General features: G+C 40.6%; 1 protein-coding gene across 1 annotated transcript in view; it reads left to right on the forward strand.

Moving 5' to 3' along the window:
* Positions 1–9164, forward strand: part of LOC140319660 (SH3 domain-binding protein 4) — a 34340-nt gene extending 25176 nt beyond the window's left edge. Inside the window, exons 4-5 of the mRNA XM_072397400.1 lie at positions 4969–5157; positions 5916–9164. Coding sequence (XP_072253501.1) covers positions 4969–5157; positions 5916–6140 — 414 coding nt within the window. The 3' untranslated portion in view covers positions 6141–9164. The remainder of the gene's footprint in view (positions 1–4968; positions 5158–5915) is intronic.
* Positions 9165–24103: the final 14939 nt, after the last annotated feature.

Raw genomic sequence — 24103 nt, forward strand, 5'->3', positions numbered from 1 at the left:
CAATTCAAACAGATTCTCATCTGATTCTACGTGGAGGATTTACTTTTACAACAGGTGTTATCTTATCTTATTACAGTATGCATTCTACAGTGCATTTTTATGCTTTGAAGTTTGCGTCTGAAGCTGATGTTTAGCTTTCTCTAAAAAACGTGCTGAACATTCATAACACACTGAACTGTACAAAGTCATTCAGTTAAAGTCAACTCCGCTGTATGGGTGCAGGTCTTTTAAGATAAAAAGTGGATGTTGTTTTTTCCTGACGTGCTCGGGATTCACTGGAAGTTTGATAAAGTAGCGCATTGTGTGTTGGTGATAAGCTGGACTTTTAACTCGTCAACTTCTTTAAACAAAGGGTGCTGATGGAAAGTGTGAACTCTGGTGTTTGTACAGATTAAGTAATTCCATCTAGCTGGAAACGGGTGGAAATGAAGACTAAACTACCTTTACTGTTGAACTTCTAGTTGTTCCCTATCATTTATATTAGTTAGTGGCTCTGAGGGCTAACTTTAGCACAGCTGACTTTAACAGTTATGTAAAACAGCACACTCAAGCTTCAAGCTTGTTCCAAGGATCAATTTAGAGACATTATTTAACCTAACATGCATGTCTTTGGACTGTGGCAGAAGCCGGAGTACCCGGAGAAAACCCGGGACCCTTCTTGCTGTGAGGCGACAGAGTTTAAACTCATGTGTATCAATTTCTGTCTTCTCTTCGACGACCGAGTGAATAAAATATTCCACATCAGAGCTGTTTCCACCTCTCTTTATAGAAAAACTCATTAAGATTTTGCTGTTCATTGTTTTCTATTTTGAAACATCAAAATGAGCATTAAAACACTTCTTCTATTCTGAAAGCCAACTCCTCTTCCCTCCTGCTCTTCGTCCTGTTGTTGCACCAACAGCACGATCCATAAAGTGCTGAGGCCTCAGACCACAGAGGGGGTGTCGTTGTTATATCTCTGAGCTAAAAGGGGATTTTCATTTCAAAGCTCTCACTCAGCTCTGCAGCAGAGCGTCTGACCCTTGTGAATTATTTGCAGTGAGATCAGTGGCAGATAGAGTCTGGGAATAATAATAACATCCTATTTCTGGAGGAGGACTCTGAAAACTGGAGAGGCCATTATCTGCGATTAGCTCGCTGCCATTTTTGTACACAGATAAACGTTTTTTCTTCTTTTTTTCTCCATGATTCTTGGCCTCCTCCACTTCCTCCTCTCCCTCCTTCAGTGGCTGGGTGTGGCGATCTGCTGCCTTTGGAATAATTGAATGCACAACAGATCACCGACTCTCAGGAGATTCAGGCTGGTTTGAGAGTCATGCCGGAGCCAGTTAATGGAGAAGAGAGTTCAAGTGCAGGGTCAAAACCGGCAGCCGCGATCTTTAATCTCTTCAGGGTTTCAGTTTTTAGGGTCGCTGCTCGAAGGACAAACAGCGGCTGAGATGGAGTGAGGAGGCTGCAAATGGGAGAGCTGGAGAGATTCAGATGAAAAGTGAAGATGGGATTGAGACGTAATAAAGACAAGATTGAAGTGGGGAGATTGTCAGTTTTACAGCTGAGGGGAAAAATGGAAACTGGATGACAGAAGATAGAAGGCATTCATAAGAAGCTTCACTGCGGATCATAGCCCAGCCTCAGTCCTGTTTTCTTCCAACGAAAACGTACAGAAACAGCATGCATGCTTTGGTGTGCAGCGACATGATTGAGCTGCTCGCCTCATTAATTTCCACGCAAACGTTATCTCTGAAAATATGTCTACAGGAATTTTCCTCTGGATTTGACAAGCAGATTATTAATGCAGCAGGAGAAGCTGCAGAGCTGAGCTGGTGTGACAAACTGTGGTACTGAAGCAACTCTTTTGGAAAAACACAGCACTGCATTTAAGCTCAGCTTTCAGCACAATGAGAGTTTAAAACCGGACTCAGACACCCACAGAGGACAGCGGTCGGTGATAAATACTTCAGAAGAAGACATAAATGATGTACAGCAGTCTAAGCGATTCCAACCACCATGATGAGTCTGAAAAGCACACAAACACCAGCTTCACACAGTTCCATTAGTAATTCCACCTTCTGTTTCTTTGATTTAGACATTTACTCTAATCTGTTTTTTAAGATGGAAAAAGTGTATTTTATACTGTTTTATTAGTGGGTGGATCTGAAAAGTAAAGTGAGAATATTTTCATAAAGAGAAGACATTTTTTGTTGTTTTTTGGCATCGGTTCTGAAGTGAAGATGCCTTTAAATCCAGGGCATTTTTTCCAGAAAATCCAAAATGACTAATCTGTCAGAATACCCATAATCCTTCACTCTGCGTAGAGGCAAACTGACGCGGACGGACAGCTACATGCCATAAACAAAGCCTGATGACTGTCGCCCTACTTGTCTCACAGCTAAGAACGCTGTTGTAATGTTCATGTGGAGAAGTGAACGGTTTTACCCTTGTTGTCCATGATATAAACTCATCGTCACTCAAGTTTTTTTTTTGTAATGCACAAGAGTTTTAATCTTGTAAATGGACTGAGCTTTTCAAAGCGCTTTTACACTACAAAAAAAAAAATTGTTTTCCAACTCATCTCAAGCTTTGTTTATATCGTGCTTTGTGTCATTTTCCTGGTGGTAGATATAGTCAGCCTTTCGGTTGAGGTTTTTCCAGTCCAAAGATTTGCCTGAACAAGGTGAATTATTATGTGACGATGCTTCACTGTTGGGATGGGGTCCTTTGGCATGATGAGAGGTGTTGGTTTTGATCCAGACAGTTTTCCTTATTGGCCAAAATGTTTGATTTTAGTCTCATCTGACCAGAGGACGTTCTTCCTGTGTTTGGGGAGTCTCACATGTTCCCTTTGGTGAACATTTCTTGAGCGATTGAGCTTTTTTCTGACCCTCTTAGTGGTCCAATGGACAGATTCACCAGTCTCCTCTGTGGAGCTCCTTCTTGCCTTTCTAATTACTCCCATATATCCCAAATACAATGTAATAGAAAATGATTACAGTAAAAACTCTGACGAGGTGGATTTGTTTCTTATTCTGAATGTGATTGCTTATTGTTCTTGGAAAAGGCGGTTTGAGATTTGATTATGTCAAGTGATTTTACATCTGGGGGACTGCAGACTACATTCTGATATTTATTTATTGTCAAAATGTTTTGGCATCCCAACTCAGCGAACAAACTCTGTTACTGTTACCCAGCAGCACTTGTGTCCAGTGGCTTTATTTTGACAGGGACTTCCTGTCCAGTTATCCAGCGAGGAAAAGGTTCTCACAGAGAATGATTTCCCCTCAACATCCACACAGACCTAGAGAAAAAAAGCATCAATCGGTCACTAAAAGTCTAAACTGTGCTCAGAGTTGTCAGAAGTGTCTGAACTGCTCTTCGTTTGGGTCTCTTTTACTTTGATGTGAGGTGATGGCAGCTCAGCAATCATGCTGAGCAAGAACTGGCGTCTGATTGGCTCACAGCTGCCACTATCTCATCCTCTGGTCTCAGAGTGAGTGAGCATGTCTGCATTCCTCACCCCCTCCCACACCTCCCCATCCTCACCCCTCCTTCATATCCTGTCGTTCCTCACATTCCTGCACATCCAGCTGAGGCCCAGAGCGGAGCAGTGCAGTCACCTTTGCTTCGTTGACTCTAAACCTACATCCCAGTGTGTGCGCGCACCTCCGTCGCCGTCCAGGCCAGTTTGTGTTGCGCACAGTGAGAATATTTTTAGAAGAAAAAGGGACATTTTTGGGAGGTTGTGATTTGTGGGAGGGAGGGAAGATATTTTTAGGGTGTGTATATTTTTAAGTTGGATCATTTGTTTGGACCTTGCTTCTAAAAATGACCATTTGATGGTTCAGACTTGTATGAAAGTTGGCTTTAGCTTACTTGTAGTTGGTGAGAGTGATGTTTACCCTGGCAGAGTCTCTGGGAGCCCAGGCGTGAAGTAAAGGGGCGGAGCTTCAGCGGTTGCCTCCAAGACTCCATCGACCTGCCTTGGTAACCTGTACCATTTCCTATTTATTATCTTTTGTTTCTTTTTTTTTTTTTTGCCAATGTTACACAGGCCCACTTCAGATTTTCCTCACAAGCAGACATGTACAGATATGTGTGTGCACCAGTGGAAATACACTCGTATTTGCATGTGCCACATTTCCATTTGCAAATGTCATGGGAAGCGCGGCAGGTCGTCTCTGCTGCAGCAACAGCCTGCGTCTCTACAGCATTTTCTTTTCCCACCATCAGCAGTCGTCTGGACAGAATTGACGGAGACAGAGAGGTTACAGGGGCCGGTGGGAGGAGCCCGGCTCCTGTCCAGACCACTTAAACCCAAACAAACAGGAGACACTTTGGCATGATTCGTTTTTTTCTCTCACTCGCAGCGGTGCCTGAGGATGGAGACATTCAGAAGACCAAATTTCTGTCCAGAGAAAGAGATGGAAAGGTTCATTACTGACACCGATGTCCTCTCCAAGGTCCCCCTCAAGAGAGACGACTGAATCACGAGTAATCTTATGACATTTTTGTCAAATGAGGGTATTTTTAAATGTTGTGTCCTGGATCTCCTCTGTTATGTCTGTCAGCGCTGTCAGACAGTTTTCCTGCCCTCAGTTCAGATGTGACAGAAATCTGCGGTTCAAACAACACAAGGTTTTTACTTCTATTTCCAGCCAAAAGCCTTTTAAAGATGTAGAAAGCTGACATTTGTGGGGATTGAGGAGGCCGGCTGTAGAAAAACAGCAGGATGAAGTCAGTGGAATTAAACCTTTTTTAGTTTCTTTGTAGTGAGCACTTTTATGAAAACTGTTTGATCTCCGGCCCTTTGTGAACATTTCACTGTCATCCTCTTTTACCCAACCTGCCGACTCCCTGTTAGAGCTCGTGTTGGACTTTTTCAGGATGTATTCATCTCTAGAACCCCAGTTTTCTTAAATAAACCTCCGTCCCTGTACTGCATCTGAAGGACTGTTGTGTTTTTCTCTGCAGGCTCTGTTGAAGATGGACTGTCAGGGTCTCGTGGCTAGACTGGTCATGGACTTTGTCCTGCTGACCACCGCTGTTGAGGTTGCCGGACGCTGGAGGGAGCTGGCTGAGAGGCTCGTCAAGGTTTCGCGCCAGCAGATGGATGCTTACGAGGCGCCACACCGCGACAAGAACGGGGTGGTGGACAGCGAGGTGCGCCTGCCTTACAGCAGATAACCGTTGTCTCATTGTGTAGGCATTTAATTGCAAATGGAGGAAGACGCGGCTATTCAAACAGTGGTGCAACAGAAAATTATAGGAGTCATCTTTACTGCAACACACTAAATAAATCATTTGATGATAAACGATATAAAGAGACCAAACTTCTGTTTTATTTCTAATTAAAAATGTTACTTTAAGTAGTTAAAATGTGCTATGTTGACATAATTTTATGAATAAATCCCTTAATATGAATATTTTCCTCTCAAATTTCCTCTTTCGGCTAATACGACCGAAGCATTCTTCAGTATTGGAGTTAAGACGTAATAAATGTATTGAGTTGCATGTCGACCACTTCACGGTTTCTGAGAGTTGGCTTCACTTGAACTATTTTAGATGCAACTTAAGAATATAAAGAATGGCAGATCTGCCTTTACTGTGCGGTGGGATGCGATGAATTTAATGATTAGCTGATATCTGCCTTTAAAACCCTGCTGTTCCATCAGTCTATCTCTCACCACAGAGTTAATGTGTCGCACTTTACGAGTCTCTCATATTTAAAGTTTGTGTCGTGTTGGCTCAGTAGTTTTCCAGCAAATGTTTGACCACAACAACAGTGCATGAAACGCTCGGTGTTTTCCTCGAGCTCCTCTCAGCTCATGAAACGAGAGCAGGCTGCTGATTGGCGCATTGACCTTATTGGGCACGCTGAGCGTCGGCAGGTCACGTAACGTTTGTCCTTTTGTCTGCAGGCCATGTGGAAGCCGGCGTATGACTTCCTGGTCACGTGGGCCGCTCAGATCGGCGACAGCTACAGAGACGTGATCCAGGAGCTGCACATGGGCCTGGACAAAATGAAGAACCCCATCACTAAACGCTGGAAGCACCTGACGGGCACCCTCATCCTTGTCAACTGCCTGGAGGCGCTGCGGAGCTCCGCCTTCAGCCCCGCCATTCAGGAAGACTACGCCATCTGAACTCCCTCTCACCTCGCTCCTTTGGAGCATTTTTTAAAACATTACAAGACGCAAAATGCTGCATATCAGCTGTCAGCTCTCCCTGAATGCCACTACTGCTGTTATATGTTGTGGTTTAGTTCCTGCAGCGTTGCCTTCAGCTCTCCATGCCCGGGGGGAACACCACCTGACTGTCCCCAGACAACAGCTCGCAGTAACCCCAGACTCCCAGCAGCTCCTGTCTTGCACAGTTATGTATTTTTCTACTCCAGTTAAGGCACAGCATTTTTGTAAAGCAACATTTTGAACCTTTTGGTTAGGAACTGTGGAATAAACGCCAAGACACTTTTTTTCAAAGCAAACATTTTTTAGATATCGTATCCTGACTGTAACCTCGTGACCTGTGTCAAACCTGTTCTATTTATTCGTAAATCAAGTCTTTCTTCAGGTTCTCTCTCACTGTGGTTCTCCTCATTTCAGAGAGCCAAACACTTCCCATGTCCCTTAGTAGGTTTAAGATCTGGGACCGAAGATAAAACACTTAATCAGTACTGAATCAGCTGATTTGACTGAAGATTCATGGACTAATTCATTGATTAACTAACTGCAGAAAAACTAGCAACAATTTTTTTTTTGTTACTATCTTCAGTGCACTTTTTGATTTTGGCTGACGGAACAGAAGTCTAATAATTTACTTTCAGGGCTGTATTGAACATTTATTAAACTCTGATTGTTCTCTGACTTTATTCTGAGGCTTTTGTACAGTGACAACGAAAGCTCAACTTACTGAAACCCAAGAAAACACGTGCAAACGAATAACTGCGCCGCAGATGTATATAAACGTCATCAGTTTGATACTTACGCTGCAACTACATGCAAACCAAAAAACTCAGCTCGGGACAGATCGGGCAGTGAGCACTACTGTAGGCGGTATTTGAGCATTTAGGTGGAAATCTGAATGCTGTGCAGACTGATAAGAATCAAAACTCTGTCCTTGAAAGCATTTATATGAGGTCACTGCCAACTGCAATGCTTATCTTCATCTCTGCAGGGTGCATTCACTGGTCCTTAAAAGTGGGAAGTTGAAACTTGTTTTTGCATTTTGTGTTGCAGTTAACTGCAAATGGAAGTCATATCTCACTACACTGAAGAAAGAAATGAGCTGAGAAGGCTCCACCTTTGTTTTGTGAGATCAAGAATAGTAAATGACAGCTTTTCCATTCACATGTCTAGCTGTCATCCTACCTGACTTGTATAATTGTATAAGTCAGAATTTATTAACATAACCCGAGTTCCCAACGAGGTAATCAGACTTCTTGTCGGGGTTCTCTTTGACTTTTCCCAGTTAGAAATCTTTCTCCGTCAAAAAGTAAGGACGAGTGACCGCGAGCAACAGTTTCTAATGTTGGCTGATAAAAACTGAACACGGAAAAATGGTCTGAAATGTTTGATCGAGCTCATAATTGAGCTTACTTCAGCCCTCCTCTTTGTGGTGCAGCGTTTTAACAACCTGGACCAGGTAAGCTCGACCTGTGACATGATTGTGCTTAAAGGGTGGAAACTGCTTGCTGTCTGTGGCTGAGCTGCAGATGAGGGAAATGATGCTTGAGAATAAGTATTTTTAGTGTGTGGTAGTTTGAGTTAATGAGAGATTCAGAATTTTTATTGCATCCTCTGTCATATGGTCAAAAGGTGCTCAGTTTAAAGAACAACAACCCTGAGAATGATAATAACAGTAATACAAAACTTTATTGATATAGCACTTTTCTATACAAGCGTCTCAGTGTGTTTCACACAGCAAAAAATCATAAAATCTATTCAGGCATGTAAAATATCAACTTTAGGGGAAATATTCCCATCAAGAAGGCTCTCTGATAAAAGTTTGAAGAAGAGGCTCGAAAGAAGCTACTGAATCTGCTGACCTAATCTCCTCAGGCAGCTAATTCTACAGTTTAGGGGCTTTGACTGCAAAAGCTCTGTCCCCTTTGAACTTCAGCCGAGTCTCTCGAACAAATAAAAGCCTCCGCCTGAGGATCTCAGTCTATGTAAAGGCTCATGTGTCCTAAAAGGTGAGAGGCCACAAAGAGCTCCAGAAGTTGATAGCATGATATTAAAAGAAATTCTAAAATATACTGAGTCTGCACAAGTTTTACGATGTGCTCAAAATTTCGGTGACTATCGAACCAAATGATGAGTAACTGATTTAATTTGTTTGAGTCCAGATTTACGCCATTGCAAAACTGTGCTACGAGTCTCAAATAAGGCAAACCCCGCGTTAATCACTCCACCCTGTACAACTGGCCTCTTTGAACAGAGATGTAAAGACAGGGCTGTAAATGGAGCCGGTGTACTGTAATCCTGTGGTTTTATGACCAAAGCATGCAACAGGCATTTCATTAACAGCTCAGGAAATTGTGTCAAATTGTGAAAAAAGGGCACCTGTCTCCTGAAAGAGTCCTGAAAAACAAGCGCATCCCTCTCTGCTCTGTTTGGGGCCCACTCACAGATGTTCTCGTCTTTCCACTCGTCATATTGTTTTTGTTTGTGTTCTGGTCCTCTACATGCATGTGCTCTGAGCCCCCTCAGCCACCTTTGAACACGTTACATGGTCTCTGACCGCTCTAACATGTGCAACGTGCTTATTTACACACACACTCTGCTGATGAAGACATAAGACGTGATTAAAAGCTCCCGAACAAGCAAATAAGCTGACAGGGAGCCGAAGTTGTTCCATCAAGGATTAGTGTATTGATTAATTTTGTCATCGGTGAAGCAACCAAACTGTCGCTCCTCACTTCTGAACTTTCTGCCATCTTCTGCCTGTATTATTATAGTTTGATAAAATGTATGTTTTTACCAAAGCTTGCCAAAAATGAATTGAGCTCTACGCAGATGTACAATGTTGAGACCACTGTTGGAATGACTTATCAAAGCTTTTGGCTGTTTTGTCTCAGTGCCGCGTACTGTATAATGTGGTAGTAACAGCCTGAACACCTTTCTGTGACTGCATACTTTTGTGGAAAAAATAAAATGTAAATATTTGTACACACTGTGAGAATCTAGCTGCTGTTGGCTACACACACACTGAACAGAACATCAGAATCAAGGGCGTTTTCTTATCTGAAGTGAGAGCAACAGGCCATCATATTTCATGTGTTATCAGTGCTCTGTTTATAGAAAACATCCAGAGAATTCACCGGCTGAGAAGGCAGGTAGTGGAGGGTGGAGAAATGCTGCCAGAGTTCAGTTCTGCTTCTATAGACCGAAAAGCCAGAACACACGAGTGGACTGAAGAAAAGTAGGCTCCTTGTTTCAGCCTACGCTTCTCAGTGTATGTGTGACGTTTAAAGAATTAAACTTCCACGGCCTCTAAAATAGCTTTGAATTAATGGACTTTTTGTGATATTTACCAACAGTACTCTTCTCCTGACAATTCATGCTCTTTCAGACCAGAGATTTCTAAAAGTTAATTAGTGTTAACACCAGCGTAGAGAAAAAGTAAACCCTGCTGTTGGACTTAAAATAACATCAACTCACTTAATTAAACAATATATCCTTTTGAAGACACAGATTCCCCCTTTTCAATCGGCAAAGTGGTAGTTTATCACCTGTTCTGTCTATAAGGGTGTATATTCGTGGAATCCGTGCTGCTGGACACCATGTTCACAGCTGTTTCCAAACTTTTAGCTTCTGTTTATCGGATTTTCAGGGGCAGAGCAGAACTTGAAACCTTCAGAAGAAGTTTACTTGAAAATCAAAACCCTCTCCCTCTCTGCTGTGCTTCTGCTCTTCCTCTCTGCAGCTGTTGTTACCACGACAACAACTGGAAGTAGAGGAGATGGATTAAAGATTCCCGGCTTGGAATATTCATTTTATTTGTGGAGTTTGCATGTTCTCCCTGTGCATGCGTAAGGACTCCAGCTTCCTGCCACAACGTTAGGTTAATTGTCTGTTTAATTGTATATGTATTTAAAGTATGCGTGATTGTTTGTCTCTGTGTTAACCTCAACACTTAATGTCGCCGGTGAGCGTCGTCTATCTTGCACTGTATGACATCGCATGAACACTAGGCTTAACTCACTAACTCATTCCCAAAGAATTGGACGTCATCAGGTCAGGTGATCATGAGGCAAAAACCCTGCTTCTGTAATCAAAACAAGAGGAAAACTGAATTGTTAAAATCAAAGGGGAGTTTCATATTCTGAATGAAACAGACTCATTCATTTTAAATCTGGTATCAGCAGAAAAGAATGCACACTTACACTTTAACATCAGGACAAGGCATAAAAACTCTGATTCAGCAACTGAGAGCATGTTCCCGTGGTAACACGACACACAACCTACATGCTGTTGTACTGAAGCATCAAAGCTTTAGTGGCACAATGTTGGGCTCATGAGGTTTGGATATTCAAAGTATAGCCTCGAATCTGTTAGTTGTTCATTCGAAACTGAGTTCTGTTTCCAAATAAATTAGATTAGATGCTGAAAAGATGTTGCTGAATCAAAATTTTGATTATGGCTACATTTGGCGATTAAAATATCAGCGTTTGATTAACATCTGTTATGTGGTACACCAATGTGCTTTTCAAATTAGTGATGGCGCTCGTTAAATTTCATTTACAGTGTCATTCATCAGCTTTTTGTCTCCTGCCAGATGAAATTTGAATGCTGTTCACCTCTGACTTTGCTGTCTGAGGTGTCATCAAGCCAAGAATCAGTTAAAGTCTGTAGCTGTTATTAGACAAATCAATCCGAAACTCTGAACATCAGCCGTTATGAATTCAGGTTTAGTTACCATGGTGATTTAACCAAGTTAAAAGAGAGTCACCTTAGTGACACTGAAAACTGACTTTCAATTCAACAAAGTGCTGCTCACTGCATCGTGAATTGTGCTTCGTAGTTCACCCTTCAGCTTTCACCTTTGAATACTGAAATTGGCCATTTTGGTTTATCTTTAGAAATCTTCTGTGTCTACGAATGTGTGTGTGATCATCAAATGGAGTGAGCATCTTGGAAATTGGCTGAGGTCAAAAACACAACCACAAAAACCACCAAGCAACCACATAATGGGAAATAACTAATTGCTGAGCCTTAGATGCACAATAACACTCTCAAATCAGTATTTCATTTGTTGGAAACCATGAAGGTGAATGAAGCAAGTCACAAACAAGCTGCAAAGTCAGACAATCAGCAAGGTTTAAGCATAAATGGGAATATTCATTGCTATTCTCTCTTGAGACATTTTATAAACAAATGCCTGACTCAGAAGGGTGACTTGCTTCTTTTCTTAGATAATATGGAGGATCTTTAAGTAAGAATCAGCTGTTGTTGAGGCTCATTTTCACATCTCCTTTCTGTTTGGTCATTCTTCTGCGTCTCTTCACTTCTAAAGCAAGCAGACCTTAATTAAATACACAGATTAATAGAGGAGAAAAAAGGGACTAAAAGGAGTGAAATTAATTACAGCAGAGAACAGGCTGACAGGCTTCAAATCGCAGCCCGGAGTGCCGTTAATGAGCTCCCCCAGGGTGACAGGGCTTACAGAAAGAGCACACAGCTCTGTACTCAGCTTCAAAATCCTGGGATAATCTGTACAAATGGGGACTGCAGGGCCGCTCATTTAACGTGCTGACTTTCTATTGTAACGTCAAACATGTCTTCCAAGTACGGATTTGGGGATTTGAGTTGTTAAAATCGATGCAGAATATTAGACCACAGGCCTTAGTTTCCAAAGAATGTCTTGAAAATATCAAGTTGTAGATGATGCTGCATGAGTTTAAGCCTGCAGGTGTCACGTTACACACGATTACAAATTGAAATTTAAACAATTAACTTCCTGTTTCTTGCACACAGTGAGTTTTGTGGGGTATTCAGTCCATATGTCTGTCTGCTCCCTGATACACTTCTCTGTCCACAATGCTGCTTCTACTTGAAAGTTTGGCTCTTTTCAGTGATGGAGCATGAAGCAGGAAATCAAAGTTTCCCAGAGACGGAGGAAGGCTATCAAGAGAATTTTTTTTCTCCACTTGTCACAGTCTTTTATTTTCATTCAGAAAGAACTCAAGATTACTGTTTTTTTGCTGAGACCAACAGAATATTCTTCATACTACTACGTCGCTGCCTTCAGATTAATTGAAAACAAGCTGGTCGGTGAGGAGCGACTGATCATAAAAGAGATGAAAACTATGTGGCACATTATTTTCCCCAGAAATGTTTAAACAACCCTGTTGCTGAATGATTTTGAGAGCGCTTTCTAATGTCAGGGTTTGTGAACTGCTGATGAAAGGCATGAGAAATTTACATTTAAACTACATAAATATCTAAAGATAAGTGTTCTCAGTTCAAGTATTTATTTGTCTATCAAGCCACTGCCAAATTTACTTAGTTGATTCTTATTGTGTGCAGTCTGGCAGTTCTGTTTACCTTATAAAGTTTTTACCAAGTGGCTTGTCTTTATTTAACTCTAATGTGGCACATATTTTTTATGAATTTAATGTTATTCATTTTTATGGTCCATTTCAAATACTTATACCATTTATATCCTTTCATGCTTTGGGCTTGGAGGTTGGTTGGGGAACGTGTTGTTTGCTTTTAACCACATTAAGCAAATTGAGCAACATTTAGTTCATATGAATGTGCAACATAGATAAAGTCTATTCGATTTTGATGATAAAACAGGAGTTTAAAGATGCAACTGTTGTTGCCCTCTGTGGGACTTTGGTTGTTTGGCTCTGCTTCTCAATCGTCTAATTTGTTCACTTTTCTGTTATAAATGTCAGAGCCAAGAAGGCTATTGTCTTTACTTTCAGATATTATATGTTGCATATTATATGAAACATTCAAGATAGACAGCTTGAAATTTCTCCAGACTCGTTTTTTCTTGACTAAGACAGCTTAGTCAAAAGGAATGAAGTCTTGATGGATGGACGTGTGGATTTTAATTCAGTTTCTGTCTTTCCTCCCGGTTGTACATAAAAAAAGAGGAGAGAGGATGAACTCCAGCCCCTCTCTGATGCCATGAATGCGCTGTTCTGTTTCCATAAAGAGCTACGACTCTCTACGTCAACAGCAGCAGCCAAATGTCAGTCTGACAACAGCTGAGACTCTGGTGAAAGCTTTGTAATCCCTGCCAGCCGAGGAGGAGCTCTGTTATTTGAGTCGTTGTTCTATCATTGAGCTGTCATTTCACCGTGGCAGCTATCAGAAGGAAAGGTCAGTGTCTCAATGAACCACTCAGGCTGAGACTCCCAGAGACACCTAATGGGTTCATTTTCTTGTGTCTGTAAAAATTTGCTCCTCAAATTGAGTCATATGGCTTTCATCTTTTCTGCTAAGAGCTATAGATCCTTGTCTTCTGTTGGAGGCGAGTTTAACAGGTTTTGGCAACACCCTGCTCGAGCTGATATTTCTTGTTAATGCTGCTGAGAAACCTCAGGGGAAGGACCAGTAACAGGCCCAACATGGTGATTGGTGCTGGATTACCTCACAGGTAAAGTGGTCAGCTGCGGTTTTACGATAATAATTTGAAACATGCATGAATGTGGCATCAGTGTAAGTACGGCACCTTTAACATTTTGTGCAGAGTTTGTAAACAGTTAGAAAAATGGGCCGTGGTTAAGGTGGATTTTGTAAGACACTGAATGTGAAGTGGCTGAGCTCTGACAGTGATTTCATGTCGGCTGATCTATGATGGCCTCCAGCCGAATGGAACTCCTGTCTTTAACAATATAGTTGCAGAGAAGTACGACTCCACAGTCGTCAAGCTGCTGCTTGATTCCAATTTGCAGCTCTGTGTGAGTTTGCATATAGCAAAAGTAACCCACATGCACTTTCCTTTGTGTCCACTGTGAGGACACCCAACATGATGCAACATGATGCTGGCACCTCTTTATGAGAAGTGATGTCCAGTTACGCCATCACAACAAATCACACCCACCTAACGAAACAACCAAACACAGCAAAGTGTCCAACACCTGCTGATGTGAAAGCCATGAAAACTGCACGTTGAAACTACTACAAACTCAGCACCACATCTTCCAGCATCTCCAGCAACAACAACTCAATCCAGTGAGTGAGAAAAGTTCACGTTGTTTAACAGCACGAAGCATTGCAGTTTAATAGTAAAGGCTCAAAATAATCATTTTCAAGGTTCTATAATTTTACATATCACCCTTCCCTTAAAGGTTTTGTCATACCTACGTTTTTGCATGACATGAAAAGAGGTAGAAGTAACTGATTTGTGGCATTCACCAGCAGACCATCATGCAAGAGACCCGAGATGAGCCCCATCCTACCCAATATTTTGTTTAAAGGAGAACAATTATACCCCTTTTCCACCAGTGCACACAGGTCACAGGCACCTTAATGACATGTCTGTGAAATTATTTGGTCAAATTCCTCACGGATCAAGCACAGCAGCCCTCTCTGTACTGTTGCTGCTGCTAATGCTCACTCCTCCCCCCTCTCGTTGGGAGGGGGCGGAGGATATATGTTTCAGCCAGAGTCAGACCTTGAGAATGTAATATAACACAAGCTGCTGTATAAATAATTTATTTCAGCATTGTTTGTACCTGCATGAACTAGCGGTTAGCATTAGCTCGTTGTAATCGGACAAAAGAATCCACTCCCGTCGTAGGTCCTCTGAGACTCGGGTCTTATGCAGGGTCTTGTGTTGGTCACTGCAGCCAACAACAGAGCAACTTACATGCTTATCTCTCAAATTCGCCGTACTGACAACTGTTTTTCTTTGCTGCGATGAATGGAATATGGGCGCCTCACCTGAGCTTTGCTGTTTTATAACCTGTAGGGCGTGGTGGGTGGAGACTGGGTGTTGGCCACTGCTGGAGAGTTCAGATGCCACTCCCCATTCCCCCTTTCTACGTAGGAAGGGGAGTGGAATCTGAACGCGGCGCTCAGACTAGAGCAACAAGAGAGTGAGTGGCCGCGGCAGCGCACGCAAAATGGATGCGGTAGTTGTTTTTGTACGCACCGCAAATTCAAATATATTAGTGCAGAAGGGCTGGAAAAGTGATTTTTGTATAATATGTCCCCTTTAACTTTTTGACTGTCATTTGAGATTGGGATTACTGATACATGGTTAGGCTGAGAAATAAAAGATTACGTGACTAGAGTTAACCTTCAGATGAACACTGCTCTGTACAAAACAGCAGGCAAGAAACAATACTGTTTCACAGTTTTAAACTCACAGCTACTCTTTTTATGTGACACTGGCTGTAGTCACATGTTAAACTTAAAGTGGCTTGGATGAACAGTTTCTGAGAAAAATGAACAACAAACACAAAGAAAGTTTCAGTCTGAGGTCTAACTTTAGTGTTGTACTGCTGGTTATTCACTGTTAAAGGTAAGATTTGGAAATCTGAACATGAAAACTCACTGTAGATTAATTCATTATTTGTTATTACAGTACAGCTCTGCAGTGTCACTGACTTAAACAGACAAATTGTTAATTAGAAAATGCTCTGCTGTTGTATCATCCAGAGTGATTGTTGAATCCTGTTTAAACCTCACAGAAGAATTTCTGTGGTGAAGCTGTTCAAATAGTGTGTGTCATTTTACGTGATTTTCTCTTCTTAACAAACATTTTTCTTCCACTCGAAGAAGCTTCTGCTTTTGTCCTTTAATACAGTCTGGGCTGTTCTGGAAAGTGAAATAAGTCTGAATCAACAAAATGAGAGAAATATGTTGCAAATCTGAGAGTGAAGAAGAGATTTTTTTTAGAAATCTGATTCCCATCACAAACATGTCATCACATATCTGTTTAGACAGTTTAGTCCTCTCGTATCAGTTTCTGAAACATACATTTTAGTTTGATCTGTTTTTATTGTTTAGAAAGCGGCATCAAAATGTAATGAGCTGCCTTTGCCTGCTGAATGGTGTTAGGGTGACATGCATGAATAAAAACAGTTGCATGTGTCTGAGCTGCCGCCGGAGTTTGCGACCATGCTGACACGAGCAGAACAGAAGCCTGTTTGTTCTTGAAGCCGCTCGCTGATGTGAAAGGTGAGTAAGATCGAAACCTGGCAGCGAGGCTGAGGCTCTCTGTTTACTCTGCACCAGTCATTCTCCCCTGCACAGGCCAGAACCTCCTCTCTCCCCAATCCTAGCCCCCTGTGTGTATGTCTGTGCACAAAACACTGAGGTACGAGGAGATAAAGAGCTCCAACAAACAGGAGACAGGAGAAAATTAAAGTGTCTGATGCATGGAGGTGTATCTGCATCATTCACTGGAGCAGAAAACTTGTCAAATCATTTTATTTTCGTGGAATAAACTCACTCCTTTAAATGTAATTTCTCTGACATTATTATATACCTCTGGTCTTTTACAAAGCACACAATGCCATTCAATACAAGCATATGACTTTTAACTTTTCAGAGTACACTATTAAAAATAGGAAACACAAAGATGCATTATGAATTTAAGAGCATATCTCAAGAGTGAATGAAAAGCCAATAAAATTTAACTTTCAGTTTAATGGTTTTACACTAAGAAGAAATCATCTTGTTCTTACCAGGCCTTAAATGAGGTAAATACAACCTCAGGTAGACAACACAACATTTCACTGTCAGCACAATCTGTCTGCAGTAAAAACACCAACCTTCTGGCTTTGAAACATTTTTGAAGTCTTCCTCAGCTTGTCCAGCTGTGCAGTCATAGTAACACCAACCACAAACCCCTCAATTTTTACCTAAAATTCAAACCAGAAGTAGATGTGGTGGTGATTGTTTGCACTGTCTGTCGACCTTGGATTAGAGCATGTTTGTGGGAAGGCTTGCACACTGGTGGTTTTACCTTTATTATGTTGAGTAATGATCACATATTCTCATAATTCAACATTCAGATGTGAAGGTGAGTGCCATGTTTAGTCTTTCTTTCAGACATTCTTCAGACAAATCCTGCTTTCCTTTGACTCTTAATCATAGTTTGATCTTTTTCCTCCTTTAGTGTTGATTGACACTGACAGTTTTTGTTCTATTCATTTTTTTTTAGCTGGGAGATACAGACAGTCCAGCTTTCAATTTTAGTTTAATTGGTTTATCAGTATTGGTTTGGTATGGTAGTTATCTGGCTCTGACAGCCTACGGTGTGGCTGATTTAAGGCTTTCTCCCTGCTGTTTGCTCGTGTTTAGGTGTCAGTATTTGCTGCTGAACATGATGTGCACCTAAAGCGAGAAAGAAGCTAAAGCGTCACACCAGTAGATGGAATCTATCACTTTTTACTGTTGAACACCTCTGCGTCAGACCAATACTGCAGATCACTGATGGCTACATTTTCCCTCCTTCCCAACATCAAAAAACCCTCTGAGAGTGAAATTAGACGTTTGTCTCCTAGGTAACCTCAAAGGTTTGAAACCTACTTGGTTTCAAGGATAGGTTTGCCAGTGATAAGGACATTTCACAAGCATTACTCTGGAGGCCAAGTAGAGAAACTCTGCTTTTTATCATTAGTGTGCAACAGATCTGAACAGTCTATCATCAGCCCTCTTGTATTTTCACTTTATTTTCTCCACTAGTCTTAGTCTTAAGTGCTTTATTTATTTTGATCTTTTTTTGCACATCAGGATGAGGAGCAGTGAAGCCCTGATCTGAAGTGATAAACAGAATAAAATATCACAAAGTCAGAGCTTCAACAAGCAGAGATGAAGTCTTTTGATGCCCTTATCTAAAAATGTAAAGTGATATCCTGCTCGTTGTTCGGATGATTTGTTTGTTTGGATGTCTCCAATGCAGGCTATGCTGACCTTATTCAGACTTTTCATGCATGAACTATTTAAAAAAAAGGAAGACCAGGGCTGAAACGGGCAAATGTTCCTTCCAGCCTTTCTCTAACTCGTCCTGAGCGTTCTGAGCTTCGGGGTTGTTTACAGTTTGCAAATCCTAGATCATCTAAATACCACACCCCTTTCTCACTTCGCCTCACCCACATCCTCCTCTTCCTCTGTGTCAGTCATGATGATCCTTTTCAGGACTCCGTAAACAGCGCTGTGTTCAACAGGCACCAACAATGAAAAACTGCTCCATTAGCTACAGCTGCTGAGGGAGGCAGAGCCACCACTGCCAACAAAACACTCTGCTCCATGTAAACACTGGTGCCATGGCAACCTCCAGAGCACAGCATGCAAATCTCCATGGCAACCTCTACGTGTTTGTGTGTAGGTAAATAAAAAAAAATGGAGGCAACCTATTTAAGATGTCAAGACAAATGACAAATTTTGTGTTTGCTGACAGGCAGTTCATGTCTCTTCTCTGAATGCATGAGCCAGGAGATGAGATGAATAATGTCGGAGCTGGAGGGCAACAAGGGGAGAAAACAACAACACCACCACAACATCGTGGTAGCAAACATCTCAGACACCCCCTCACCCTTAACTGCTGCTGTTTTGCAGGGTTTTATATGACAAGTTCATTCCTTTCACAAGCTTAAGAATGAAAGAATCCAAGCAAACGTCAGCCCCACAGCAGAACTGAGACTGAGCTGCCAGTTGTCTCGAAGACGGTTAAAATTGATCAGGTTTGTCATTTTTTCTTTACAAGTTTTTACTATCAGTCTCTATTTGGGAATTTACCATCACTGAACTTGTGTTACCAAGAAATGATCTTGACTACTCTACTGCAGAGTCACTGAATGCGGCTTAAACACCTTCCCATTGGAGTCAAAAGCCAGATAATAGCAGGCGTTTGTTGTTATTTTCACCAGTTTAAATGGTTTGTTTTAGGCGTACTATTCAGTCGAAAGGAAGCATATGTGAAATGACTTGGGGGAAATCACTGTCTTTTCGTTTGGAGTAAATTCACCCCAGAAAAAAATGAATAAATAACGCCTCTCCTAACAAACACCAGAGTCAAGATGTGACACATCAAAGGAGAATTCAGGCCACTTTCCTGCTCTCTACTTCAAACCCACTGCTGTCTTTTTATCTGAGGAACTTCGAGAGTCCAAATGTTCTGTCTTGTCAGATTCCATTACATCTCAGTGCAGACTGCCGCAGGCCCACTGATGCTTTTATCTCCACAGAGCAGGCTGAAGGAGCCATTACGACGAAGCTCACTGGCCTCAGTTTGAATGACAGAAGACCTGCCATGCTCTTCCACCAGCAGCAGCTATCAACAACCTCCTGCAGGCTGCTGTGAGATGTCCACAGTCATCCGCATGGAAAACAATGTGACTGCATCATGCTTTTGACTTCAGGCAAGAACTTTCTTCTACAAAGAATGAAAAGTTTTATGCATGAAACGCAGTCTCAGGGCCTTTGAAACCAATAATAGATGCACTCATAACCATACCACCATTCCCAAAAGGATGCTGGGAAATCAGAATTTTTTTGCTGCCTTTCATTGGCAGAGTTTTAAATAAATTCTGACTGGCCTTGAGTCATTTACCAGAATTTCACAGGCAAAGAGCTCAGTTGCATCAGTCATCTTTCACCGCAGCTACAGTCCAATTTTCTTTGGAAACAAACGTGGAGAGAAAGACTTTCAACTTCAGGGTCCTGAGGAACGTCTGGACATGACGACATGCTGATCAGACTTCTTCAGTCGAACAATATCTTATCTGACATCACATTTCACTTGTTCATTTATGGACACATTTTCCAAATCTTAGTCCTTAAATAGACCAAGATTTGTTTAATTTTTTAAAAGTTTTTACAGCCTGAACTATCATTGTAAAATGCATTTACATTTAGTGACTTACAGACAGGCAGCTGTACATAATTCATTTAGGAAACCTTCATCCTCTCATGGCTGGCTCTACTACTTTGAACTTCTAATGCTAATTTCCTCAGACAGCTCTAACTTATGAGTAGAAGAAACGGAGGTGTAAAATTTACATAACTCTTAAAGAGTTTCCAAAGGAAGGGGATTTGGACACACCCAGGGAACACCAAATAAACATGCCCGCAAAGATACAAACTATTTCCATCAACAGATTTTAAAAAATCCTCTGAGAACATAAATTTGCTTCTGGAAAACATGCTTAATGATATGAATAAATCATGATTTAAATATTTGGATTATACACATGGAAGCCCCTTTGGTTGAAGTGAGCAGAGCCATTGAAAATAGTGCTTTTTTCCCCCTTTTTTAAGCAACCTCCAGGAATGTGCCATCATGCAGCTCTGTTGCAATTTATCAACTTGCAAAATCTTCAAATCACTGGGCTTTTCTGGTCTGAGGGATGGAAGCAGCACAAGTTAAATTTGACATTTGACACAGTCGACCACAACATATTACCTCACAGACTGAAACACTGGGTGGGACTTTCTGACACAGCACAAAACTAGTTTGAATCCTATTTAAAAGACAGAGACCACTTTGTCTCAGTAGGTAAACACTTATCTGATTGGACAAAAATGGCATGTGGAGCTCCCCAGGATTCAATTCTTGGGCCTCTTTTATTCAACTTTTACATGCTCTTTTACTGGCTGAGATAATCCAAAGCAATAGAAAGTGCTACGACACACAGATCTACATCACCATATCGCCTGAGGATTAAAACGCTTATGAACGTCAAGTGCCTCGAGCAAAAAAATGATCTCCCAGAATTTCCTTCACGTAAACAAAGACAAAATAGAGGTTATTGTCTTTGGAACCAAAGAAATCTGAGCTCAACTTCAGTCTATAATGTCAAAAAACACAAATCAAGCCAGAAATCTGGGTGTTTTAATGGCCTCGGACCTGAACCTCAACAACCAATTAAAGTCGGTTATTAAATTAGCCAACCATCACCTGAAGAATATTTCAAGGATTAAAGGACTAATGTGTCAGAGTGAGTTTTAATACAGTAACAATGTATTTACTGGTCTGCCCATAAGATGGATCCGAACACTGCTGCTTTGAGACCGCATTAGGCCTCGAAAGTGTATCATATCACTCCATCCTGAGGTCTCTACACTGGCTTCCTGTCCATCAAAGATTGCATTTTGAAATATTGTCATTGGTTTATGAAACTATAAATGGTTTTGGGCCAAAGTGCATCTCAGGTGTTCAAGAAAATGTTTGCTCCACATCTATGGAGCATAAAAACTGAAGCTGACTCTGAGGACTAAAAGCAAACTTCTAGATAACTGCAGGTCTGCATCAACTCTTGCTCTTTTAATTAAACCTTCAGACTTTCCTGTTGATTTTAATGAGTTGATTTAATTTAATTGAAAGACTTTGACCAATAAGTTTCACTGCACTATACTTTATTGTTTTTTTAAAACTAACCTTTTAATGCTTTTCTTTTCATGTTAAGCATTGTTCAATAAATTAAATTTACAGTACGTTTGTCTGGAAACTTTACAGTTTGCAACTGGTATCAACACATTAAGTGCACATTAGGTTACCAAGCAGGATTATTTTGCAGCAAAAACTTCCATGTAAGACGCTTTGCACAATTTCTCCAAACTCTATCCAGTGTCAGGTTCAACAATATTGAAACAATATCTAAATCTATTTCAGAATGGTCACATTTCCAAAGAAATATCAGAAAAAATAAGCAAAGTATTTCAAAGAAATGTAAATGGGATGTAAAAAAATAAATATATGAAAAAGTATTTCTGAATATCTGACAAATTGTAGTAAGATATAAAAACACATAAATATTGTTAAAATATAAGAAAATTATTTTTGCAAATCCCGCCAATCAGTATTTAATTAATTTATCATTATTAGATTTGGACAGATGCCTTTAAATAGAGAACTGAATAACAATAACATTGACTGAAATGCATCACAACATTTGTAGCTACTGCTAATTATTAGCGCCCATAACTAGTATCATCTTGAAAAAAATTTATAAATCTTTGAAGAATAAGAGAAACATTTTAAAAGTCCAACAAATATGGGTAAAATCAGAAAATATGTCATCAAAAGCATATATACAGTAAATATGTGAAATATTCATGGAAATGTCTAAAGGATTGTGTGTTAGTCGCTCTGTTCCTCTCCGGAAGACAACAATATCCAACAATACAGATGACAGATCCCAAATGCCATTTCAGCTTCCGTGAGGAGAGCAAATGGAGCTTATTTACCTCCAGTATTCTTCCAGTAATGACATCTGTGGAAAGGAATCAGGCTTCAGGGAACAAATGCAGCCAGCTGAGAGCTCTCACACAAACAATGAAGTGAATGTGTGTGAAGAAGGAGATTCATGTGTTTTCTCTGTGTGTACATTTGACTGGAGAGACGAAGACGTATCCTCTGGGGAATAGTGATAAAAGAGCATTTACCGACGGTGGAAATGTGTGTGTACATGCTGTAGCAGGTACCTGCGACTACTTGAAACTGTGTGTTTGTTGTGGGCTTTCTCAGATTTCGCCCTCATTCACTTTGATTTAATCTCTACACCCCCATCAGCACCACTGATAGCACCCCCCCGGCATTAAGAGACACAAGACAAAGAGCCTTTGCTCACATAGGTTCTGAAGATCTAAAGATAAAAAGATGAATAAATAACATTTGTTTCTCACAGCTGAATCACAGCCAAATGTTGAAGAAAATCAATTTCTTTATGAGACTTTGCCATCTAGTGGATGAATGTCGTACAGCAAAATATACTGTTTGGAGGCTGCTTCTTTTTTTTTTTTTTCAAATGTTAGAAATAAATATACATGAAAAGCAACCATCAACAGTAAGAGAATAAAACACAATTAGATTAAATGAACAAGTGAAATCACATTGTTGAAATTTATGCTAGTCAAACCAAACCACTTTTCTCACTCCTTGGGTGTCATTTTGACATTTAAATGCTTTTTAGCCCTTTGCAGGACTTTTTCTACTGTTAAAAAAAAACACTAAACGATTAGAGTGTCATTCTGCCACAGTACGGAGCGTGGAAACAATGATAAAAAGCATAAAATGACACACAGAACGACAAAAACAAACACTATTAACATGTGACATGACTTGGGATGCAATAACTTCACCTCTACAGCTTTTCATGACCTGCCTGGCCCCATAGATTCTTTCTTGCATGCAGGCACCTGCATGGTAACCTTACAGATCATGGGTTATACAAACACCGATACAAACGGTCAGTATCAGTTTAAGAGTTGAAGACACCCACAAGCTTATGACTAGACAGTGAACACATTGTGGGGCGTTTCTGGAGGTTCAGCAACATCTTATGAATTAACTAATCTTCCACTCAGACTTCTAAACTATTCACGAGCTCCAGGGGTTTAACTTTTAATCCACTCAGTGATAAAACATCATTCTAAATGCATTTATTTATGGCCCTGATTACATTGTCATTATGCTGTGCACCTATTTCAGTCTATCAAAGTATATTTGAATCTATGTTTTTCTTGTTTCTTGGCATTGTTGCTGTATTGTTGACACATTTTGTTTCAATACATTTTCATCTTCTCTTTAAAGCTATTTGAATTACAGTGCTTTTGAATTGTGCTATAGAAATTAATTTCCTTTGTATTCTTTGTCCCATCTGACCAACATTTTAGCCAAATGAAACATAGGATAACCAGCTAGCTATATAGCAGACTGAGGTAATGCAAAACAGCATGAACTACCTTAATACTCTACATTGAAATTAATTCTAAACAGAGACCATAGAGTTAAAAAAATGGAGAGGTTTGCTGTTTGTTTAACCAGAGAAGATATTTTCATGATAAATTATTCTAATTTTCATGTCAGTTTGGATAAAAGTGTCCCCGTATAAACACCAATTCTGCAACACAGTCTCATGGAAGTCACAAAGTCACTTTTTTTGCACATATGGTTAAAAAAAAACATAGCAATAGAGGAGTGATTATTAGCTCCAATAGGATTTTAAAAAGTCTGGAGGGCTTTGATGGTAGAGGTGAAACTTCAAACTGTTTTGTTTTCAGATGCTGTTTGGTTGATTTTAGGTATTTAAAAACTAGGTGATAGGGTTAAGCTAACATTATGGATTGCCTTTATGAAGACCCTCTTAAAACGTCTACTCCATACAAATCTTTTCAAAGTTTATTGTGTGCCGAGT

This window comes from Leuresthes tenuis, unplaced genomic scaffold (assembly GCF_036924035.1).
Source record: "Leuresthes tenuis unplaced genomic scaffold, fLeuTen1.0.hap1 SCAF_12, whole genome shotgun sequence".
NCBI lineage: Eukaryota > Metazoa > Chordata > Actinopteri > Atheriniformes > Atherinopsidae > Leuresthes > Leuresthes tenuis.